This window comes from Babylonia areolata, chromosome 22 (genome assembly GCF_041734735.1).
Source record: "Babylonia areolata isolate BAREFJ2019XMU chromosome 22, ASM4173473v1, whole genome shotgun sequence".
NCBI lineage: Eukaryota > Metazoa > Mollusca > Gastropoda > Neogastropoda > Buccinidae > Babylonia > Babylonia areolata.
Window position 1 is genome coordinate 20,719,865 of NC_134897.1, and position 20,000 is coordinate 20,739,864.

Consider the following 20,000-nt stretch of genomic DNA (forward strand, 5'->3'; position numbering starts at 1 on the left):
GGCTGAATGCATTTTAAAAAATTATTTTTTTTTTTTAACTGCAAGCAAGGATTTTTTCAACTCTGTAAGGATGGATGGATGAATGTTCTTCAGTTCACCGTATCAGTTTTACGAAGTTACATATAATTTATAAGACAGTGGGAGGGGAGGGGGTTTCAAAACTGTCAAAATGTTCAGCTGCCACTAATGAAGTGGCTTCAAGCCTGGCCTTTGCAGTATTTTTTTTGCAAAAAAGTAGAAATAATTATTTTATAATCCAACAAAGGAATCATGACCGTTTTTTAGAAATAATTATTTTATAATCCAACAAAGGAATCATGACCGTTTTTCCTCTTTTTTTTATTTCAATTTTTTTAGCACCATGACCACGACACTCAGTGCTTCTGGTAACTTTTGATCTCAACTGTTTGGGTAGTTATGGCTTTCACTGCCATTGTGAATGCTGGCACTGAGACACACTGGGTTGCAGATGTATCAAGACGTCTGCATCAGGTATGAGTCGGCCAAGCAGATGGAGTCTGATCTTCGCCAGCAGATTCTGCATCTGAAAAAGGTGAGAGACATTTTGCGGGTGCTTTGTACAGAGTCTCTGTGTATCTGGCAGCGGTGCAAGTGTGTGTGGATCATCTGGAAATCATTTCATCAGTTTTCACTTGGTATCGCGTTAGTGAACGATGGGAGTAACAGCTGAGTGGTTAAAGCATTGGACTCTCAGTCTGAGGGTGCTGGGTTTGACCATGGAGCCTGGTGGGTAAAGGATGGAGATGTAACAGACAGACTTGATGTGTGCTGGTGCAGGAAGACCGGAAGACTGTCTGGACCACTGATTGATGTAATAGTGACCGGCATGATGTGTGTGAGTGCAGAAAGACTTAAAGATTGTCTAGACCACTGATTGATGTAATAGTGACCGGCATGATGTGTGTGAGTGCAGAAAGACTTAAAGATTGTCTAGACCACTGAGTGGTGTAACAGTGACCGGCATGATGTGTGTGAGTGCAGAAAGACTTAAAGAATGTCTAGACCACTGATTGATGTAACAGTGACTGGCATGATGTGTGTGAGAGCAGAAAGACTTAAAGATTGTCTAGACCACTGATTGATGTAATAGTGACTGGCATGATGTGTGTGAGAGCAGAAAGACTTAAAGATTGTCTAGACCACTGATTGATGTAATAGTGACCGGCATGATGTGTGTGAGTGCAGAAAGACTTAAAGATTGTCTAGACCACTGATTGATGTAATAGTGACCGGCATGATGTGTGTGAGTGCAGAAAGACTTAAAGATTGTCTAGACCACTGAGTGGTGTAACAGTGACCGGCATGATGTGTGTGAGTGCAGAAAGACTTAAAGACTGTCTAGACCACTGAATGGTGTAACAGTGACCAACGTGGTGTGTGTGAGTGCAGAAAGACTTAAAGACTGTCTAGACCACTGAGTGGTGTAATAATGACTGGCATGATGTGTGTGAGTGCAGAAAGACTTAAAGATTGTCTAGACCACTGAGTGGTGTAATAATGACTGGCATGATGTGTGTGAGTGCAGAAAGACTTAAAGATTGTCTAGACCACTGAGTGGTGTAACAGTGACCGGCATGATGTGTGTGAGTGCAGAAAGACTTAAAGATTGTCTAGACCACTGAGTGGTGTAACAGTGACCGGCATGATGTGTGTGAGTGCAGAAAGACTTAAAGATTGTCTAGACCACTGATTGATGTAATAGTGACCGGCATGATGTGTGTGAGAGCAGAAAGACTTAAAGACTGTCTAGACCACTGAGTGGTGTAACAGTGACTGGCATGATGTGTGTGAGTGCAGAAAGACTTAAAGACTGTCTAGACCACTGAGTGGTGTAACAGTGACTGGCATGATGTGTGTGAGTGCAGAAAGACACAACTGGACCACTGAGTGGTGTAACAGTGACCAGCATGATGTGTGTGAGAGCACAAAGACTTAAAGGACTGTCTAGACCACTGAGTGGTGTAACAGTGACCGGCATGATGTGTGTGAGTGCAGAAAGACTTAAAGACTGTCTAGACCACTGAGTGGTGTAATAGTGACTGGCATGATGTGTGTGTGAGTGCAGAAAGACTTAAAGATTGTCTAGACCACTGATTGATGTAATAGTGACAGGCATGATGTGTGTGTGAGTGCAGAAAGACTTAAAGACTGTCTAGACCACTGAGTGGTGTAACAGTGACCGACGTGATGGGTGTGAGTGCAGGAGCTGATGGATCGTGACGACACGGTCAGCAAGCTGCAGGAGCAGACAAAGGCCATGTGTGAACAGCTGACCCACAATGACCGCGCCAGTCCTTTCCTCCACACTGACCTGGTGAGATTTCCTGTACCACACTGTGTGTATAGTGTGTGTGTGTGTGTGTGTGTGTGTGTGTATTTGAGTGAGTGTGTGTGTGTGTGTGTGTGTGTGTGTGTGTGTGTGTGTGTTTGAGTGAGTGTGTGTGTGTGTGTGTGTGTTTGAGTGAGTGTGTGTGTGTGCGTGTGTGTTTGTGCTTGTGCACTTTGTCTCTGACTGACTGATGAGGTATTGTGAAGTGTGTTGAGAGGTTTGAAATCACTAGAATGATGAGTATGCTATGATTATTATTATTGTTGTTATTGTGTGCATTGAGAGGTTTGAAAGCGCTATAATGATAATAATAATAATAGTATTATTATTATTATTACCATTGTTGTTGTGTGCGAGTTGTGCATAGCGACAGTGTGATAATGGGCAGCTGTGTTGGTGTGTGTGTGTCAGGCGTCTGCGGACAGGAGCACTCTGGAGGCACGCAGGGACCTGGCTGCTCTGAGGCAGCTGGAGAAGTGAGTGTGACTTGTCGTTACTTCTGAACCAGACACTCCCCCCATGCTTCATGTTCAGTACAGCTCTTCCGCTTTTTCTTTCTCTTAAGCTGGTTCTTCTTCTTCTTCTGCGTTCACTCGTATGCACACGAGTGGGCTTTTACGTGTATGACTGTTTTTACCCCGCCATGTAGGCAGCCATACTCCGTTTTCGGGGGTGTGCATGCTGGGTATGTTCTTGTTTCCATAACCCACCGAACGCTGACATGGATTACAGGATCTTTAACGTGCGTATTTGATCTTCTGCTTGCATATACACACGAAGGGGGTTCAGGCACTAGCAGGTCTGCACATATGTTGACCTGGGAGATCGGAAAAATCTCCACCCTTTACCCACCAGGCGCCGTCACCGTGATTCGAACCCGGGACCCTCAGATTGACAGTCCAACGCTTTAACCACTCGGCTATTGCGCCCGTCTTAAGCTGGTTCACAGAGCTGTGTCCTTTCCACACTGCTCTGTGGCTCAGAATGCTTTCTGGATATGAGATGAACACACATAGTAAGTTCATACCAATTCTTTCAAATTTCTCCCGGGGGATTAAATTGATATTAAAAAAAGAAAAAGAAAAAAAAGTTCATTCCTGTTCTTTCAAAGCTCTCCCATAGATTAAAATGATATTTAGAAAAGGATTTCCCATAATGATAGAAAAGCTGAACACAAAAACAGTTTGTTCACACTTGTTCTTCCAAAGCTCTCCCAGCGATTAAAATAATCTAAAAAAAAAAAAAAAAAAAAAAATCCCATAATCATATAAAAGTTGAACACAAATAGTGTCATAGCTGTTCTTCCGAAGCTGTCCTGGGGATTAAAATAATCTTAAGAAAAAAACCTCCATAGAAAAACTGAACAAAAAATAGTATGTTCACACCAGTTCTTCCAAAGCCTTCTAAAGGATTGGAATAATCTTAAAAAAAAGTATTTTCCCAAATTGATAGAAAAGCTGAATGCAAATGATAAATTCACACCCATTCATCCAAAGCTCTCCCAGGGATTAAGATAATCTAAAAGAAAAAAAAAGAAGTTCTTTTCTCAGAATGATAGAAAAGCTGAACGCAAATGATATATTCTCAGTTATTCTGCCAAAGCTTTCCTGGGGATTGAAAATAAAAAAGTTAATTTCCCAGAACAATAGATAAGGTGAACGCTAATAGTGTGTTGACACCTGTTCTTCTGTAGCTCTCAGACACAAGGGATTAAATCATTAAAAGAAACAAAAAATCTTCGTTTACCAGAACGATCGAAAAGCTGGACCAGTCGATGGACCAGGACCGGGACGGCACGCTCCTGGACTTTGACCTTTCCCACAGCCACCGCTCGGCCCGACACTCCACCCCGACCCGCCAGGAGGGAGGCAGCGGTGGCAGTGGGGAGGTGGCGTCAGAGCGACGGCCGGCTGCCAGGCGGGCACGCTCCCTGTCCCCACAGCGCTACCGGTGGGAGGTCGGGGAGAGGGGAGGAGGAGGAGGTGGGGGCAGTGGCAGTGGCGGTGACTATGGGCAGCGTGCGTCTGACCTGCAGAAACTTGTGGAACTGAAGGTAATGGCTGAGAAGTTTTGTGATTTAAAAAAAAATTTTCTTATTATTTTTTTAAAGATTTTTGGTGTTTTTTTTTTCTGTTGATTTTTTTTGGGATTTTTTTTCTGTATGGAGAGTAGTTGAGTTTTTGGGGATTTTTCCTGTATGGAGAGTTGAGCTTCGGGGATTTTTCCTTTATGGGGAGTTGAGCTTTGAGGATTTTTCTGGTAAAGAGAGTTGAGTTTTGGAAATTTTTCCTGCATGGAAGAGAGTTGAGCTTTGGGAGATTTTCCTTTATGGAGAGTTGCCTTTTGGGGATTTTTCTTTTATAGAGAAATGTGTTTGGGGGATTTTTACACTATGGCGAGTTGAGCTTTAGGGACTTTATTTTATGGTGAGTTGAGCTTTGGGGATTTTACATTATGGAGAGTTGAGCTCTTGGGATTTTGCTTGATGGGGAGTTGAGATTTGGGATTTTCACTTTATGGAGAGTTGAGCTTTGGAGATTTGACATTTTGGAAAGTTAAGTTTTTGAGGTTTTCAAGGTTGTGTGTGTATGTGTGTGTGTGTGTTGCATGTGTGTCCATGCATGTGTGTGTGTGTGTGTGTGTGTGTGTGAGAGTGTGTTTGAGTGTGTGTGTGTGTGTGTGCATGTGTGCACGCGTGTTTGTCCTTGTGTGTGCGTGTTGCATGTGTACATGCGTGTGTGTGTTGCATGTGTGTCCATTCATGTGTATGTGTGTGTGTTACATGTATATGTTTGACCATATATGTGTGTGTGTGTGTTATGTGTGTCTTATACGTGTGTCCATGTGCGTCAATGTGTATGTGTACCTGACAGGACAAAGAGCTGGAGGCCATACGGCGTGCCCACGCCAACCGACTGGAGCGACTGCGTGCGGTGCAGCGCAGCGAGAAACTGCTGCAGGAGCAGATCAAGACGTATGAGGAACACCAGCCCAGGTGGGTCCTGACTTTTCTATCCCATGCTCACTAATGCTCCTCTCCTCTCCCTCCTTCGTGTAGAGTTGTTGTGTCTTTGTGTGTGTGTGTGTGTGTGTGTGTGTTGGAGGGAGTGAGTCGGGGGGTCGGGGGGCATGTGTGTGTCTGGATGGTGTGTGAGTGTGTGTGTGTGTGTGTGGGAGGGAGGGGGTCGGGGGGCATGTGTGTGTCTGGATGGTGTGTGTGTGTGTGTGTGTGTGTGTCTATGGTTGTGTGTGTGCATGTATGTCTGTGTGTGTGTGTGTGTGTGTGTGTGTGTGTAGTTGTGTGTGAGTGTGTGTGTGTGTGTGTGTGTGTGTGTGTGTGTGTGTAGGAGGTGTGTCTGGGTTGGTGGGTGGTAGGGTGTGTGTATTTGTGTGTGAGTTTGTGTGTGTGTATGTGCGTTTGCAGACTGGTGTCAGTGTGCTCATGTGTGTGGGTGTATGCATTTTCACTCCCCCATCATATGGCGATGTGTTAAATCTAGGTAGGCTCTCAAGGCCTGATCAGTGTTTATGTGAAGATGAGGTATCTGCTTTTTTTTTCCCTTTATTTTCTTTCTTTTAAACAGATGGATCAGTCTGCAAACCTTGAAACTGAAACAAATTTTCGCATAATTATTTGTGGTTTGTGTGTGTGTGTATGTATGTGTGGATGCATGTTTGTGCCTGTATGTGTGTTTGAATGTGAGAGAGAGAGAGGGAGAGAGAGAGACTTGTGTGTGTGTGTATATGTGTTTGTGTGTGTGTGTGAAAAACAGCAGCACTGTTGGTTTATATAATGACATCTGTTTTCAGCCGCAAGAAGAAGAAAGTCCAGCGAAGCGACCCGCGACAGTTGCAGAGAGAGAACAGCGATGCCGTGTGGAACGAACTGTCGTACTTCAAGGCTCAGCACAGGAAGCTAGAAGTGGAGAGGTCAGTTGTTGATTGCTGTGATCGCTTGATGGGAAAGTGTGCGTGAATGTGTATTTACTTTTGGGGAGAAAGCGTATTGGATTTTTTGTATGTGTCGAAAGAACAGTGAGTGTGGTTATTTTCAACGTTGTTAAGATGTGTCCTTGATGTTCTTTAAGTGGAACACATGAATTATATGCTGTTATGTGGACAGCCAGGATGTGCACATGGACACGTGCTTATGTATGACAATACATAGGAAAAACAAATAAAACTGCATGCAGGAAAAAATACATAAAAATGGGTGGCGCTGTAGTGTAGCGACACGCTCTCCCTGGGGAAAGCAGCCTGAATTTCACACATAGAAATATGTTGTGATAAAAAGAAATACAAATACAAATACAAAGACAGGTAGACAGAAAGACACATACATACTCATATGTATGCATGTAATCGCTACCTGCTAAATATGTTTGATTAGACTGGCACGTGGAGAGTGCGTCACATCAGTCTGACATTCTGTAGAGCGCATTGGATGAGTTGAGGACGGGTGTGGTGACTGAATGGTTTGAGCGCTCGATTCCTCCCCCCCCCCTCCCCCCCCGCCTCCCCCCTAAATTTCGTGAGTTTGACCCCTAGTTTTGGTGCACCTGGCGGGTTAATAAGAGTGGAAACTTTTCTGATCTCCCAGCCCAACCAATATGCTGACCTGCTAGTGCCTGAACCTCCTTCGTGTGTGTATGTATGCAGAAGATCAAATGCACATGTTTAAAGAGAGTGGCTCCAGTCAGGTGAGCATGACGCTGTGTGCTGGCAGAGTGACCCTTCAGGAGGAGGCGGATGAGCTGAGGGTGCAGGCGGCCATGGATGCTGCCACCGTCCATGAGCTGAGGGTTCGACTCCAGGCCCAGTCAGAGGGTCAGTCCCCACTGCCATCTCCCCTCTCTGTCTTTAGTTTGTGTGTGTGTTTCACATTGTGGTTACATCCCCACTGTTATTATCCCGTCTCTGTTCTGTTTGTGTGTGTCTCACATTGTGGTTACATCCCCACTGTTATTATCCCATCTCTGTTCTGTTTGTGTGTGTCTTACATTGTGGTTACATCCCCACTGTTATTATCCCGTCTCTGTTCTGTTTGTGTGTGTCTTACATTGTGGTTACATCCCCACTGTTATCTCCCCTCTCTGTTCTGTTTGTGTGTCTTACATTGTGGTTACATCCTCACGTTATCTCCCCTCTCTGTTCTGTTTGTGTGTGTCTTACATCGTGGTTACATCCTCACTGTTATCTCCCCTCTCTGTTCTGTTTGTGTGTGTCTTACATCGTGGTTACATCCTCACTGTTATCTCCCCTCTCTGTTCTGTTTGTGTGTGTCTTACATCGTGGTTACATCCCCACTGTTATTATCCCGTCTCTGTTCTGTTTGTGTGTGTCTCACATCGTGGTTACATCCTCACTGTTATCTCCCCTCTGTGTTCTGTTTGTGTGTGTCATACATTGTGGTTACATCCTCACTGTTATCTCCCCTCTCTGTTCTGTTTGTGTGTGTCTTACATTGTGGTTACATCCCCACCGTTATCTCCCCGTCTCTGTTCTGTTTGTGTGTGTCTTACATTGTGGTTACATCCCCACTGCCATCTCCCCTCTCTGTCTTTAGTTTGTGTGTGTGTTTTACATCGTGGTTACATCCCCACTGTTATTATCCCGTCTCTGTTCTGTTTGTGTGTGTCTCTCACATCGTGGTTACATCCCCACTGTTATTATCCCGTCTCTGTTCTGTTTGTGTGTGTCTTACATTGTGGTTACATCCTCACTGTTATCTCCCCTCTCTGTTCTGTTTGTGTGTCTTACATTGTGGTTACATCCTCACTGTTATCTCCCCTCTCTGTTCTGTTTGTGTGTGTCTCACATCGTGGTTACATCCCCACTGTTATTATCCCGTCTCTGTTCTGTTTGTGTGTGTCTCACATCGTGGTTACATCCCCACTGTTATCTCCCCTCTCTGTTCTGTTTGTGTGTGTCTTACATCGTGGTTACATCCTCACTGTTATCTCCCCTCTCTGTTCTGTTTGTGTGTCTCTCACATCGTGGTTACATCCTCACTGTTATCTCCCCTCTCTGTTCTGTTTGTGTGTGTCTTACATCGTGGTTACATCCTCACTGTTATCTCCCCTCTCTGTTCTGTTTGTGTGTGTCTCACATCGTGGTTACATCCTCACTGTTATCTCCCCTCTCTGTTCTGTTTGTGTGTGTCTCACATCGTGGTTACATCCTCACTGTTATCTCCCCTCTCTGTTCTGTTTGTGTGTGTCTTACATCGTGGTTACATTCTCACTGTTATCTCCCCTCTCTGTTCTGTTTGTGTGTGTCTTACATCGTGGTTACATCCCCACTGTTATCTCCCCTCTCTGTTCTGTTTGTGTGTGTCTTACATTGTGGTTACATCCCCACTGTTATCTCCCCTCTCTGTTCTGTTTGTGTGTCTCTCACATCATGGTTACATCCCCACTGTTATCTCCCCTCTCTGTTCTGTTTGTGTGTCTCTCACATCATGGTTACATCCCCACTGTTATCTCCCCTGTCTCTTCTGTTTATGTCTCACATTGTGTTTACATCCCCACTATTATTACCTTATCCCTGTTTTGTTTGTGTCTCACAGCCTCACTGTTATCTCCCCTCACTGTTCTGTTTGTGTGTGTTGTACATCGTGGTTACATCCCCACTGTCATCTCCCCTCTCTGTTCTGTTTGTGTGTGCCTCACATCGTGATTACATTGCTGTGTCACAGTGTTGCTTCTGGTGAAAAAGAAAAAAAAAAAAATAGAAAAAGAAAAAAAAAGTGGGGAGAAGTCTGGCTGCTTGTGAGGCACTGTGTGTGTGTGTGTGTGTGTGTGTAAATAATTTGAGAGCATTTGGAGAGATGCTATTATTATTCCTGCGATGTTTGTGATGATGAAGATATCACACCAATGACGCTGCTTGATACAAAATAATGTAACACCTGATGATGGGTCAGCAACACATTGGACATCCCACTTCACCTCTTTCTTTTGTGTACAGTCTTCTGTGCCCATGAGTGATGAAACCACGATACCAGTGTGGTGGTCCCACCAATTACACCCCTGCCCCGCCCCCCCTCTCCATACATCCCCAGCTGGATCTGGGGTACCAAATTTTATGTACTGATAGGCGATATACTTTTCCTCAACTTCAGAAATATGATTTCTTGAATTATATGTTTATGATATGTTGCACATAATGTATGATTAAAACCTGTCAAAACACTGTCATGAATTAGGCTCCTATGGAGGTTGACCAGCGAACACTGAATTTGATACCCAGCAGACGGCCAATTTCACCTTCTCTCTCTATTTCAGTCTGTTGACAAGACAAGATAATATGACTGGCTGAGAGAATATGATGAGATATTCATAAAAAAAGAACTTTTCAGTGATATAGAATATTCTGCTTTTTCTTCATTGAACTTAATTTCTTCATGTTTACACTTGATTGTTCTTACTAATATAAATCACACGATGTAACAATTATATTTTTTGTCCATGTGACAAACAAACAGACAAAAATGACTGGCTGTGTTTCAGAGTTTGAGTATCAGCTGAAGAAAAGCGAACAGGCCAAGGTGCACCACTCTGACCTGGAAGGAGAACTGGTCATGCTGCAGTCCAGGGTAAGTAGGTCAAGGACGTCTGTTGTGTGCTCTTTGTTTTGGCGTCACTGTTTATGGTGTCACTGGGGCTGTGTGATGGCAGAGAATGACTGACAGATGCTGATGTCAAGATTGACCATGATTTTAAGTTGTATATAAAAAGTTGTGTCCAACCAGCCGCCGTGGCGAAGTGGTTAGCATCGCGGACTGATGGTTGGGAGGACGCAGGTTCGAATCCCAGTGGAGGTGGGTTTTTCGGCTGGTGGCCGGCTCCTACCCAGAGTTGAGTGTGCTGTGGGCTTAAATGGGGAGACTGGGATCACACAGTCGAGTGTCATCCATTTCAAGGATGCGTCTTTGGGTGTGTTGCTCTAATTACCTGACCAACAGTGGAAGTGTCTGTATCTTTCGGGCCTGGTTAACGCCAGGATATCATTATGACAGGAAGCGTAGAGTACAGCCTTGTCACGCAGTCCTAAACCAAAATGGACCTCCATAACAACATCATCATTGCCATCCTCCTCCTCCTTCATAGTCATCAGTATAAACAAAATAGTCTCAAAGTCTGTGGCCTTTCATGCCCTGCTCTCATGGTGACCTCAGTGTCGGCAGATTCATGGGGGGCTGTTGTTTGAGGGACGTGGTGGCAGTCTGCCCTCTGGGAGGGACGCTCACTCAGTCGGGCTCTGCGACTAAGCCATTATTGTCGTTAGTAGGGGGCTTAGTAGGTGGTGTCCTAAGTACGTTAAATCAGAACAGGCACCACTAGCACCACCGAAATGACTCAGCAGCGTTGCAGGGTCTCCTCTGGTGTGTGGCCTCCTGGCGACCTAACATTGATGGTCCCTGAGGACTGCCGAAGCTGAAACTGTGACGGACAAACCCGGGTGTGGCTGTGTCTGGAGGAATCTAAATGAGTGGCATGGGAGTAATGCCACTGAAACGGTACAGATGATTGGGCAGGAACAAAAAAAAAAGAAAAAAAAAAAAGTTGTGTCCAGCTATGAATGTTAGAACAGCAGTGGAGGCATCTGCTGTCTTCAGTATCAGGGCTAGAATTTGATTATAGTTGAGAGTGTCTTGCCCAGGTTACTTTCCGCCTCTCGCGGATGGTCCCAGTGACCAGTGTGTTTGGTGATGCTGTTGGTCAGGCATCTGCCTAGCAGATGTGGCGTAGTGTATGTATGGATATACAGAAACTGTAAATGTCGCTGTTGTTGTGTTGGGCGGGTCAGATCCAGAACAAAGACGTGCACATTGGGAAGCTGGAGAAGGACCTTCAGGAGACCACGGCCGACAGGGATTCCCTGCTGGAGGAGAAAAAGTGAGTCACTCCGCACCACTGCACACCCAGTTGTGTCCCATTGATGACCGTGTCAGATTTTTAATGAAAAAAAAAAGGGTTGTAAGTTGAAGTTAGCATCGCCTTTTATGGCTGTAGATAGTTCTTTTTACTTTTAATGAAAGGTTTACTCATGAACTTATCAGATTTGTAATGAAAAAAATAGGGTTATAAGTTGAAGGTCTTTAACAGCTGTAGATATTTCTTTGTACTTTAAATGAAAGGTTAACTCTTTCAGCTGTGCTACCGAGCAATGCTCTTGTGTCCAACTTCTTTCCAGTAAAACTGTTTCCATGTTCCTACATACGCATAAACTGCAAGCAAAGGGAACCGACTTCTACAGGATTTCCAGCTGTGTGCACACGTCAACTTGGAGGAAAAAAACTGATTGATTTCAGTATATTTCCTGCGTTTTCTATATCAGTATGTCGGGGAAGCCTGCTGAGCCTGTAAACTGCCTGGGGTTGAATGGGTTAATTAAAGATGTCTGTAACATTTCAAGATGGAGACATTGCTTTTTATTTTAACTCTTTCACTGCCATAGGCGACTAGTCGACTAGACAGTGCACCACAATAGGCGACTTTTGTTGACATTGAGGGGTCATGTCGATAAGACCATTTTTGACTCACTTGTGTAAACAAAGTGAGTCTGTGTTTTAACCCGGTGTTCGGTTGTCTGTGTGTGTGTCTGTGTGTCCGTGGTAAACTTTAACATTGACATTTTCTCTGCAAATACTTTGTCAGTTGACACCAAATTAGGCATAAAAATAGGAAAAATTCAGTTCTTTCCTGTCATTTTGTTTAAAACAATATTTCACCTCTGGGATGGGCATAAAAAAAATAAAAAAAGAAGCCTAATTATATGCAAACTGCATTTACTGTTATATTTATATTTTTTGTATTCTCTAAACTTGTCACTTTGACCTCTTATTCTGACACAACAACAAGAGGAGTCATTATTATCATTTTTTGTTCAAACAGAAACATCTTTTGCTAAGCATGGAAGTTTTATTTATTTTGCAAACAGTTTTGGTGCAGATAGTAAAGAAGGGAAGTTACTCTGTAATTAATGCTAGGGGACTTAATTTATCACAAGTGAGTCTTGAAGGCCTTGCCTCTCTTGTTCACATTGTAGCAAAACTCGACAGCTGCATCCAGTTTCCCGACAATAGAACAATAACTAACCTTTGCCCCTGACTGTGTTTGAAGTGCACAAGTCCATTGTGTTGTTTTGACACGAACCCAAGCCTATGACTTACAGTATCGTTTTTAAAATATTTGGTGTTTTCACACAGAAACCTGGCAGTGAATGAGTTAAATCAAAGGTCCCATAGCATGCTATTGCTATAGGTAATGTTTGTTTTTTTTACTTAAACAGGATAGATTTAAAGTCCCATAGCATTTTACGGCTGTAGATAATACTTTTTACTTTAAAAGGGTTGAAGGTCCCATTGCCCTTCTATGGCTGTAGATGAAGAGGGTTTGTCTGTGTGGATTGCTACAGGAGTTTTTGGAGGGTTATTATTAAATCATTTTCTTTTTTCAAAGAACAAGTCCAGAATGTGAAAGAGTACATGTTCCCATATTGTTTTCTGCAAAAAAAACGTCAAATCTTTAAAAGTCATGTTTGTGTTTGATTTTTCCACCCCCTGTGACTGGCCTTTAAGGTCCCATGGTCTCTAATGGCCATTTGGGCAGTGAGTTCATGTTCACTGTGTCAAGGGCTCCGCACTGGAAAGCAGGGCCCTATTTTCTCCTTCCGTCGTTTTAAAACTTTTCCCAATGGAAGTCAGGTATCCCATCCACTCACCTGGGCAGAGTGAAGAAAAAAAAACCAAGTGAAGCGCCTTTCCCAGGCCTAGGACACAGCACCATGCTGAAACAGGGCTGCAAGCTCTGAATGAAATAATAGCCTCATAAAATGGACATTTTTGATTTTTTTTTTTTTTAGATTTTTAAAAAAATTATTATAGTTGCCATGTTATGATAAAATAAAAAGAGGTTTTACTCTATACATCCAGTTTTTTTTTTTTTTAAATGAAAACTTCCAGCATGTAAATTGATGCCTTTGCAGTGACTCTTTTTATGTGAGTACTGGTGTCACTTTCGTGTTCTCTCCATTTTTCATCAGAGAAGCTAAACACTGTAGGGAATTCTACTTCCGTTATTAAAGTTATGAAGCCATCGAATGATCACAGCATCTCACTCAGTGTGTTAATTCTGTTGTGTTCATGCACACTTGCACGTTTCTGTATGTGATTTTGTTTTTTGGGGGGAATTTTGGAAAATGTATTGACAGGTTTTGGATCAAAAAAAAAGAAAAAAGTATGGCATTTTGTTTGCTCAGAACTATGAGAACCCTCAGTGTGTGACGTCAGTGTCCATTGTGGTGATGTGTGTCGACAGGGGGCTGAAGAACCAGACCAACCGACTGCAGCAAGAGCTGTCCCAGAGCAGGATCCAGATCGCTGACCTCAGCCATGAGCTGCAGAGGTGGGCAGGGATTGGGGTGGGGTGGGGAGTTCCTTGGTGGTGGTGGTGGTGGTGGTGGTGTGTGTGTGTCTGTGTGTGTGTGTGTGTGTGCGTGCGTGCATGCGTGCATGATTGCTTGTGTGTGTGTGTGTGTGTGTGTGTTTGCGAGGTGAGGGTGGGGTTGTGTTTGATAGTGAAGGGAGGACTTACGTGTTCGGGTTGTGGTGTTGCATGCTTTTCTTTTTGTTTGCTCTCATGTGTGTTTTCTTTTGGTCTGTTCTGGGAAGTAGGGAGTTTGATTGTAGTGATGTATGTGGTTTCATTGTGTTTTGATCTTTTCACCTTTTGTTTTTGCTTTCGTCCCTCTTTTAGGACAAGAGCTGGATATAAGAAAATAAAATGTATGTTTCTTGCCTATCTACCCTTAAAGCGCTTTGATTTGTCTCTGCACAAGATTCAGCGCTATATAAATAATATTATTGTTATTTATGCAACCTCTTCAGTAAAGAATTATACTTGACTACACACCTTGGTAAAGAATTGGGCTTGACTACACGCCTGTCATCCTGCTGTTTACCAGTACACTGTTTCTGCAGGAAGCAGCGTGCTCTGGAGGAAAGCCTTCATTCACAAGAGGCACAGCAACCAGGGGAGACCACCACCACCGCTGCTCAGCCTCCGACTGGCACCGTGCCCGTGTTGCCGGCACGACGGAAGCCGACGCACAGGTTCAAGAAACCTGGCCGCGGCAGTTCTTCCACCAAACAGGTGAGTTACTGCTCTGTTTGCCTGTGGTTGTTTCCCCATTGGCTGCTGGTGGGCAGTGTTGTACTGCATTGTATGTGTGTCTGTTTGTTGGTTGGTTATTTTTTAAATCAGCAGTCACTCAGAAACAGTTGACATGAGATTGGTTTTCGGTTTGTCTCTCATCTTGATTCTTAGTTATGCAGTTTTGTTGATGTGCTTTAAGAATGAACGAGAAAAATGCATCTCACTACAAAACCAAATGGAGCGTATAGTCTTTTGGATTTAGACGATAAACCGAGGTCTTATGTGCAGCACGCACTTGGCGCACTGAAAAAGAACCCATGGCAGCATAAAGTGTTGTCCTCTTGCAAAATTCTGTAGAAGAAAATCATTCTGATTGTAACACAAATAAGCATGCTCTCAAGGCGTGACCACCACATTGGGTGAAGTATCAGGCATCTGCCTAGCAGACGTCATGCAGCGTATATGGGTTTGTCTGAACTCAGTGACGCATTCTAGAGAAACTGAAACTGATCTAAGAAGGGCAGTTTTGCATTTATGACCACCATCTATCAAGCTGACTGATGAGAATTAGAATTTAAGTGCACAATTTTGTTGGAACTGAAATTGTCCATGTACTGGCCTACATGTGTGTGTGTGTGTGTGTGTGTGTGTGTGTGTGTGTGTGTGTGCAGTACCAGCGAGCACTGAACAGGAGTATAGAGAAGATGACAGGCTTGTTCACCAACTTCCCTGAAGACGGGTGGGAGGAAGTGGATTCTGACTCCGAAGACCTGACGTAAGTTAACCTTTGTTTTTTTTTGTTTTTTTTTCCTCTTTTTTTTCTTTCTTTCTTTATGATCTTATTTTCATTATTTAATCAAAACTTGTATGGTATCACATTCACTTGCATTTTTTTAACTCTCTCCGGACGAAGGAATGCGTGAGCATTCCTACATAAAATGTATTCGGTTTCAGACGACGGAATGGAATAGCATTTTCAAGAAATAAAAATCCATCATGCGCTGTACACATGATTTTGTGATTAGCCAAGCAGAGTGTGCTGCTCTGGGTCACCCCACAATCGAATGGTATGATTGGTCAGCCTGCCATGTGTGGCCCGTCTCACACACACGCTGACAAAGTCACTGACCAGTCGTCTGCTCGTGTGCCAGCCTGTTAGCAAAGCGGGCTCTTCTCAAAATGTTGTGGAGCGAACAAGGCAGCAACGGCAATGTTTCAGGGTTGCTGAAGTACTTGAAATGCTACAGACTGAAGGGTCGGACATTGAAAAGGTGGATGATGACGAAGAAGAAAGTGAATTTAATGCAGAAAGCGAGCATGGGTATGGTGATTTGGGGTGAAAAAATTGGCAGTATTTTCTACATATGGCAAAACTGTAAAAATAAGATGAGAAATTTGATTTTTGACTCACTGGTGTAAACAAAGTGAGTATGTTTTAACCCAGTGTTTGGTTGTCTGTGTGTGTGTGTGTGTCTGTGGTAAACTTTAACATTGACATTTTCTCTGCAAATACTTTGTCACTTGACACCAAATTAGGCATAAAAATAGGAAAAATTCAGTTCTTTCCAGTCATCTTGTTTAAAACAATATTGCACCTCTGGGATGGGCACAAAAAAATAAAAAAAGAAGCCTAATTATATGCAAACTGCATTTACTGTTATATTTATATTTTTTTTTAATTCTCTAAACTTGGCACTTTGACCTCTTATTCTGACACAACAACAAGAGGAGTCATTATTATCATTTTTTGTTCAAACAGGAACTTCTTTTGCTAAGCATGGAATTTTTATTTATTTTGCAAACGTTTTGGTGCAGAGGTAAAAAAGGGAAATTACTCTGTAATTAATGCTAGGGGACTTAATTTATCACCAGTGAGTCTTGAAGGCCTTGCCTCTCTTTTCTCCTTGTTTTATATGTAACAGCTCAACATGTAATAAACCAGTTCTGAAAGTTTCATTTTCTTACTCTGTATTTTGTATTTGTTGTAATTTTTTTGTCAAACCCTTACAAATGGGCCGTCTGTGGGGAATAGCAAGGGAGAAAAAATATGATAAAAAAATGTCAAAATACAAACTAGCTAATAATACTGTTACTGTAAAAACAATCGCCCTCGACTCCCTATCTTTGTGGAATAGTGCCAGTCTAGGAAGAGAGTGGCCCAGGATTGTTGATGAACAAACTGAGGTATTGTATGCAGGATGATTCAAGTACAACAGAAAAAAGAACCACTTGGACAGCGAAATTGTGTAGAAAGATACACTTTGTTAAGTAAACAAATATATATATATATATATATATATATACACACACACATATATATATATACATACTGGCAAAAAAACAACAAAAAACAACAACCCAACAACAACTGAGTGGTAGGTTACCTGGTGACATGCTATTCTCAAGGAGACAAGCCCAAATTTAGCACAGTGAAATCCAAGAGAAGTAATATAATACATCCTGTGCCTTCAATGTTTGACTGGAAAATCAAACTGAGCATCTGGTCATTTAGGTGAGATGATATAATCTGAGGTCCTGTATGCAGCGAGCATTTGGAGGTCTGAAAAAGAACCCATGGCAACGCAACTTTTGTCCTCTGGCAAAAATTCTGTAAAAGAAGTCCGCTCTGAGTGATAAATGATACATATGCATGGATGGACTCATGGTCTGACAAGTGCATTTGGGTAATGCTGCAGGTCAGGCATCTGCCAAGCAGATGTGGTGCAGCATGCATGGATTTGTCTGAACACAGTGATGCCCCCTTGAAAAACTAAAACTGAAACTTGCAGAGACGAGTGGGAGGAGGAAGAGGAGGAGGAGGAGGAGGAGGAGGAGGAAGGGGACGACACAGAGGCGACCGTGGACAGTCTTGGCGTGGCCATCGTCCGCCAGGCACAGCGTAGGCCCCGGGGGTCACTCGGTGTACCTGGCGACGCCACAACCACCACCACCATCCCGGGCGCTGCACCCCGGGTCCCTTCCAGCAAGGTGGGCAATTGTTTTGTAGGGCCTGTTGTTGTTGTATACAGTGCTGACAAAAAAGTTAGAAGGACCACCTTTCGGTGAGCAGCTGTGTATGCATGCAGCCAGTGTAGTGAGCATCGTTCATAACCACCAGGCATGCTTTCTTGTACAAGTACTCCCTTTTTGACTCACTTGTGTAAACAAAGTGAGTCTATGTTTTAACCCGGTGTTCGGTTGTCTGTGTGTGTGTGTGTGTGTCCGTGTGTCTGTGTGTCGGTGTGTCCGTGGTAAATTTTAACATTGACATATTCTCTGCAAATACTTTGTCAGTTGACACCAAATTTGGCATAAAATAGGAAAAATTCAGTTCTTTCCAGTCATCTTGTTTAAAACAATATTGCACCTCTGGGATGGGCACCCAAAAAAAAAAAAAAAATGAAGCCTAATTATATGCAAACTGCATTTACTGTTATATTTATATTTTTTGTATTCTCTAAACTTGGCACTTTGATCAGATATTCTGACCCAACAACAAGAGCAGTCATTATTATCATTTTTTGTTCAAACAGGAACTTCTTTTGCTAAGCATGGAAGTTTTATTTATTTTGCAAATGTTTTGGTGCAGATAGTAAAAAAGGGAAATTACTCTGTAATTAATGCTAGGTGAGTTAATTTGCTTTAAACTGATCTTTCTCATCTTAAACATTACATTTTGAAATTATACTCAATGCATAAAAAGCTTGGATTTTTTTTAAAGTGTATCACAGGTGAGTCTTGAAGGCCTTGCCTCTCTTGTCTTTTCCATTTTTTCCTTCTTTTTTTTAATCAGGTTTTGTGGGGTTAATGTTTATAGTTTTCTCAGCCCTGATAATTGTGTTCTGTATGGGTGGCTGGGCTGTAAACAACGAAGATTAATAAATGAATAGATGAATAGAATTGTTGGGCAGCATACTGTGTAAGTGTCAGTGGACACAGAATGTGTTGTCTTGGTGACATTGGACTCATTTCATGATGATCATGATTACTGGTTTTATTTGTGTTTTTGCTTTTTTGATTATTGATTTCAGAAGCAATAATCCCCCCACCCCCAAAGAAAACAAAGCCAGCTCTCTCACTGGGATGCTGGTAGAGTTGAGTTGAAAGACATGTTGGCAAAAGCCCCTAGGAGTAAGATCAAGTTGTTCAAATCTGTAGTCTTCAGCTGGAAATTCACTGTCAGAAATTTCCTCCTTTCTTCTGCACTCTTTGTTTCTGTCTATTTTGCCTTTCTGTGATCTCAGTTCTCATCCTTACTTGTGTTCTTCTGTTCTGGGCTGAGCTGCATGAGTGATCTTCGCAGTGCTTAGTTTGCTTGGTGTGGAGAAAGGTCCCCCCATGCTGATGTTAGTTCCGCAGACATTGGAAGATTCTTAACGCTAAGGAGACTTACACTGCTAAGATCGCTGATGCTACCCAGCCCTGGTCCTTTCACCTGCATGGGTTGTGGAACTCTCTCCCTTTGATCTCTTCACCTGAACTGCAGTGGTGGTCACACACACTTACTTACCCCTGTTGCCCCACCTGGGACATAGGACGCCCTCTTTCACTTTCCCCGTACGGGTTCCAGGTGAGGGCTTGCCTTCTAGCGCTAGCTGGATGCATGCTTGCGGAGAGTGTGGCCGATCTATCTCCAGCGTCTTTAGAGAATCACTTCTTCTGCAGTGGCGGTGACAGTTGTGAATGTTGTGTTCGCATGTAACCTTTCAATTTTTAGACAAGAAAGGATTGCTTTTTGGGAGGTGCATGGTGAATTAAAAAACAGTTTAGAAGTGTGTTATTTTCTGTTTGGGCTGGCACACACAAAACAGTTCTTTTAAATGTGTTATTCTCCATGTGTGTTGGCACGCACAGGCCCAGGGAAAAGGGAAGGTGCAGGCCAAAACAAAGCGCACACCCAGCAAAGCCAAGAGCCAGCAGACTGAGGCACCGGTTCCCAGCAAGAGTGTTCAGGTTCGGATCCCGTCCCCAGACAGGCAGGGCGGCCAGAGGCGTGGTCGCAGTCGCAGCCCTGTTCGTGCCAGAGAGAGAGGTACGGAACAGCAGCTGCAGTTGGGGGTGGGGTGGGGAGTGTGTGTGTGTGTGGTCTGATTCACTGTTTGGTGTCATATATGTACTATGTCGAATCAAACTGATGCAAACTCTGCATGTTGGTTTGCTTTATTGGCCGGAATTCATGACTTACTCAGCACTGAGACACCTCTGCCAGCCTTCATTCAGCACTGAACAGTCATTCCTTTGGCCAACGGTTCACCTGAAAAGTCTACCAGTGTTTAGATCTGTCTTGCTGCAACCTTTTCAAGACATCAGTGCATTGTTTGTTGGACGCTTGCTTTTCTGTCACTTTCTTTTATGCTGTTTGCATCAGTACTGATGTGCAGTTCAATTTCTTTTACTTTCAGATCATTTCTTTCCGCTTCTCACTCTGTGTATGTGCATACATGTGTGTGTGTGTGTGTGTGTGTGTGTGTGTGTGTGAGTGTTTGATA

At 43.2% G+C, this 20,000-nt stretch overlaps 1 protein-coding gene across 1 annotated transcript in view; it reads left to right on the top strand.

The window, feature by feature from the left end:
* Positions 1-20,000, top strand: part of LOC143296962 (centlein-like) — a 51,700-nt gene that overhangs the window by 13,358 nt on the left and 18,342 nt on the right. Inside the window, exons 13-26 of the mRNA XM_076609033.1 lie at positions 470-553; positions 2,225-2,335; positions 2,762-2,826; positions 4,100-4,403; positions 5,224-5,345; positions 6,161-6,280; positions 7,077-7,177; positions 9,862-9,947; positions 11,162-11,250; positions 13,675-13,761; positions 14,337-14,508; positions 15,183-15,286; positions 17,301-17,499; positions 19,366-19,543. Coding sequence (XP_076465148.1) covers positions 470-553; positions 2,225-2,335; positions 2,762-2,826; positions 4,100-4,403; positions 5,224-5,345; positions 6,161-6,280; positions 7,077-7,177; positions 9,862-9,947; positions 11,162-11,250; positions 13,675-13,761; positions 14,337-14,508; positions 15,183-15,286; positions 17,301-17,499; positions 19,366-19,543 — 1,822 coding nt within the window. The remainder of the gene's footprint in view (positions 1-469; positions 554-2,224; positions 2,336-2,761; positions 2,827-4,099; positions 4,404-5,223; positions 5,346-6,160; positions 6,281-7,076; positions 7,178-9,861; positions 9,948-11,161; positions 11,251-13,674; positions 13,762-14,336; positions 14,509-15,182; positions 15,287-17,300; positions 17,500-19,365; positions 19,544-20,000) is intronic.